The 4548-nt window shown below is 35.8% G+C and overlaps 1 protein-coding gene across 1 annotated transcript in view; it reads right to left on the reverse strand.

The window, feature by feature from the left end:
- Positions 1–2689: 2689 nt before the first annotated feature.
- Positions 2690–4548, reverse strand: part of ZNF385D (zinc finger protein 385D) — a 768390-nt gene continuing 766531 nt past the window's right edge. The window contains exon 9 of the mRNA XM_055085280.1: positions 2690–3023. Coding sequence (XP_054941255.1) covers positions 2790–3023 — 234 coding nt within the window. The 3' untranslated portion in view covers positions 2690–2789. The remainder of the gene's footprint in view (positions 3024–4548) is intronic.

Consider the following 4548-nt stretch of genomic DNA (forward strand, 5'->3'; position numbering starts at 1 on the left):
TTTGTATTTCTGCGGTGTCTGTTGTAACTTCTCCTTTTTCATTTCTAATTCTATTGATTTGAGTCTTCTCCCTTTTTTTCTTGATAAGTCTGGCTAATGGTTTATCATTTTTGTTTATCTTCTCAAAGAACCAGCTTTTAGTTTAATTGACCTTTGCTATAGTTTCCTTCATTTCTTTTTCATTTGTCTGATCTTATCTTTATGATATCTTTCCTTCTGCTACCTTTGGGGTTTTTTTGTTCTTTCTCTAATTGCTTTAGGTGTAAGGTTAGGTTGTTTATTTGAGATATTTCTTGTTTCTTAAGGTAGGATTTTATTGCTATAAACATCCCTCTTAAAACTGCTTTTGCTGCATCCAATAGGTTTTGGGTCATCGTGTTTATATATATGTATAACTGAATCACTTTGCTGTACAGCAGAAATTAACACACCATGGTAAATCAACTGTATTTCAATAAAATAAATTTTAAAAAATAATGTAAAGTGTAGAACATCTTTCCTTTTGGAAAAATTGGAAGATCCCAGAAAATGGCTTGACCTAGTATGTTACAAAGTCCTCCAGGAAAGTACTTTATTTTTTTAACATCTTTATTGGAGTATAATTGCTTTACAATGCTGTGTTGCTTTCTGCTTTATAACCCAGATACTTTCAAAAACAAATTTCAATTCTAACCAACATGTTCAGGCAGAAGATGTATGTTTTGAAATTCCTTTTACCAAAGACTGATGGAATACTTTTTCTTTTCTTTTCTTTTCCTTCCTTTCTTCCTCTCTTCCTTCCTTCCTTTTTTCTTTTGGTTGGTTGTTTAACAAAAGTTCTATAAAGTCAACTGCTTTAAAGATATATTTATATGACAAATGTCTTTAGCTAGATGGTGGAGAAGAACTCCAAAGACCATGTTTAATGTTGAGCACCAAGCACGCTATGGGTGTTTCTTAAATATAAAATGACAAATACTAAATACCCATCTCTCAAATCGTTTCACCTTGAGTCTTTAGACCTCTCAAAAGTCTACTACAGTTTAGATAAGAGCAGTTTCAGGAAGGCCATACTCAGCCTTTCCCTATATTTTAAATAGTCTTTACAAAACCTTTCAAAAATATTTTTTTTTCTCTAAACCTAAATCTGGTAGGGTGGATTTGTACATGTTTTCATTGTTCTAAGTTTGAGTGTCATTATTCTTATTAATGCAACTGACTGGCTGCATCGAACCCCATCATAATGATAGGTATATGTTAGCTTTCTATGGGAAAAAGCAAATAGCCTTTATCACAAATTAAAGGCACAGCTATTTTTATGCCATTTGTTACCAACTTAATGATAACATGTAACACGGGATGGTTATATAATTATTTTATATAGATTTTCTTTTTATAAGTTATTCTCTTAATCTTTCTAACATATATACAATATACATATATTTATATATACCCCTGAAAAATCTTGTTTTAAGGTAAAACATCAACTCCTTTCAGCCTTGTGGTGAATATTGAAGTCTGTCAGTGTTTCACAACTCCACTAGAGAAATGATGGTCAAATGCATCTTACCAGTATTTTTTAACTCTACATCCTTGGTCTGAAATTAATGCAGATTCAATTTTCTTGTTTTACTAATATTTAAATATATATTAATTGTTTATATCATGTCAGTAGGAAATCTAAAAAAAACAACAAAACCCCCACAACAATAGCTAACGTCTACCGTCATAGTCAAAGCAGAAACCTTTGCTGAAGAGACAACCCTACTGGTGTGATATAAAGGGGATATTGCAGAGATGCAATATTCTTTGATTTATTGGATATGCACTAACATGAAACATCTTTACTTTGCATTATCATGCTAGGTTAGGATCATCCATTATCCTTGAAACAGAATAGTTGTACTGATTTCTTTCTGAACACCCATGATGCATGGGTTTACCTGTTTTCAGATATAGGTGCTTTACAAACACTTCTTATTTCCAGCAACACTGTTCCAGGGTAAGGGAAAAGTACTTTGTAAGAAACCATTTTTATTAATCTCTCCCACCTCTATGCTTAGCCCTGTTCTTTTATTCTGAACTTAAAGTCATCTCCAAGCTGGGTAGGATGGGAGAATGTGAACCAGGGACCTTCCCCACACCATCCGGTGGTGTTTAGTTTTTGACTGCTTACAGGCATGAAATAGTTGTTCGTTATACCTTTTGCAATTCTTGAAAACCTAGTGGCATAGATTGAGACATAGCACTATTGTTTTTACAAGACATCTACTGTATCTACTTTTCTTGGGATAAATACCCAGGAATTGCTGTCATAGCAAGAGGAACAGCACGGGTACTACTATTCACAGTGTTGCTTTTGTTTTTTGTGGTTTTTTCTTTTTCTTTTTTTTTCTGTATTATTTTAATCTACAGAGTAAATTATTATATATACGTTAGAACCAGTTAATGCCCTTAGACAATGTATAGCTGTCTCATAAAGCAGGAAAGACAATGCAGGGGGAAACAAGTGCCCAAAAGCACAGTCACAAAGGCTTCAGAAGTTCTAGATACCACTACAAGTCAATGCTGGAGATCACTTCTAAAACACTCAATGTTCAAGAGGAATGCTTTACTTTGGAGAAAAGACCACCCCTCCCTCCCACCCCTAAACCTCCCTCCTTTTTTTTTTTTTAATACTCTTTTCAATTCACTATCAAAAGTCCTGGCTCTTCAGATATACTTTAAACTATAAATAAACACTGCATAGTTCTCTTTTTGTTTTGTGTTTTTTGAAAAATTATTGCAGTACAGTTACTCCCATTTGGAATTCAGTAAGGAGCAAACAGCACAGGAGTGTGGGCGGTCCGAATGGGTCCAGGAGCTGGCCGCAGGAGGGCTGGAGGGACTGCAGAAGTCTGGAACAGCGTGGCTGCTGGAGCAGTTCGGAGGCTGAAGGGGGAATTCACTGCCACAGCTGCAGCAGCCGCTGCAGCTGCCAGAGGGTTTGGTAGAATTCGTGGAGCCAAAGGCTTTGAAGGTTCTTTTGAAAATACTAATTTTACCTGCAAGGGAGGGGGGAAAAAAGAGTAGATGAACAAAAGTCTTAGGGTCTACAATGAGAATCCAAAAGGGTGAGCAGCTTTTAAAATACAGCAGTCAACAACTACTAAGATAAACTCACACCTGGGAACTGATGATAAAAATCACACAAAGTGGGAAACCTATATTCCATATCCTGAGATAAATCAAAATGGAAAAGAACATGAAAAAGAATATATATATATGTATAACTGAATCACTTTGCTGTACAGCAGAAATTAACACACCATGGTAAATCAACTGTATTTCAATAAAATAAATTTTAAAAAATAATGTAAAGTGTAGAACATCTTTCCTTTTGGAAAAATTGGAAGATCCCAGAAAATGGCTTGACCTAGTATGTTACAAAGTCCTCCAGGAAAGTACTTTATTTTTTTAACATCTTTATTGGAGTATAATTGCTTTACAATGCTGTGTTGCTTTCTGCTTTATAACAAAGTGAATCAGTTATACATATACATATGTCCCCATATCTCTTCCCTCTTGCATCTCCCTGCCTCCGACCCTCTCTAACCCACCCCTCTAGGTGGTCACAGAGCACGGAGCTGATCTCCCTGTGCTATGCGGCTGCTTCCCACTGTATCTATTTCACGTTTCTTAGTGTTTATATGTCCATGCCACTCTCTTACTTTGTCCAGCTTACCCTTCTCCCTCTCCCTATACTCAAGTCCATTCTCTAGTAGGTCGGCGTCTTTATTCCCGTCTTGCCGCTAGGTCCTTCATGACCTTTTTTTTTTTTTAGATTCCATATATATGTGTTAGCATAAGGTATTTTTTTTTCTCTTTCTGACTTACTTCACTCTGTATGACAGACTCTAGGTCCTTCCACCTCACTACAAATAACTCAATTTCGTTTCTTTTTATGGCTGAGTAATATTCCATTGTATATATGTGCCACATCTTCTTTATCCATTCACCTGTCGATGGACACTTAGGTTGCTTCCATGTCCTGGCTATTGTAAATAGAGCTGCAATGAAAATTGTGGTACATGACTCTTTTTGAAATATGGTTTGCTCAGGGTATAGGCCCAGTAGTGGGATTGCTGGCTCATATGGTAGCTCTATTTGTAATTTTTTAAGGAACCTCCATACTGTTCTCCATAGTGGCTGTATCAATTTACATTCCCACCAACAGTGCAACAGGGTTCCCTTTTCGCCACACCCTCTCCAGCATTTATTGTTTGTAGATTTTTTGATGATGGCCACTCTGAATAGTGTGAGGTGATATCTCATTGTAGTTTTGATTTGCATTTCTCTAATGATTAATGATGTTGAGCATTCTTTCATGTGTTTGTTGGCAATCTGTATATCTTCTTTAGAGAAATGTCTATTTATGTCTTCTCCCCATTTTTGGATTGGATTCTTTGTTTTTCTGATATTGAGCTGCATGAGCTGCTTGTAAATTTTGGAGAATAATTCTTTGTCAGTTGCTTCATTTGCAAATATTTTCTCCCATTCTGAGGGTTGTCTTTTGGTCTTGTTTATGGT

Source organism: Physeter macrocephalus, chromosome 1 (genome assembly GCF_002837175.3).
Source record: "Physeter macrocephalus isolate SW-GA chromosome 1, ASM283717v5, whole genome shotgun sequence".
NCBI classification, from domain to species: Eukaryota; Metazoa; Chordata; class Mammalia; order Artiodactyla; family Physeteridae; genus Physeter; species Physeter macrocephalus.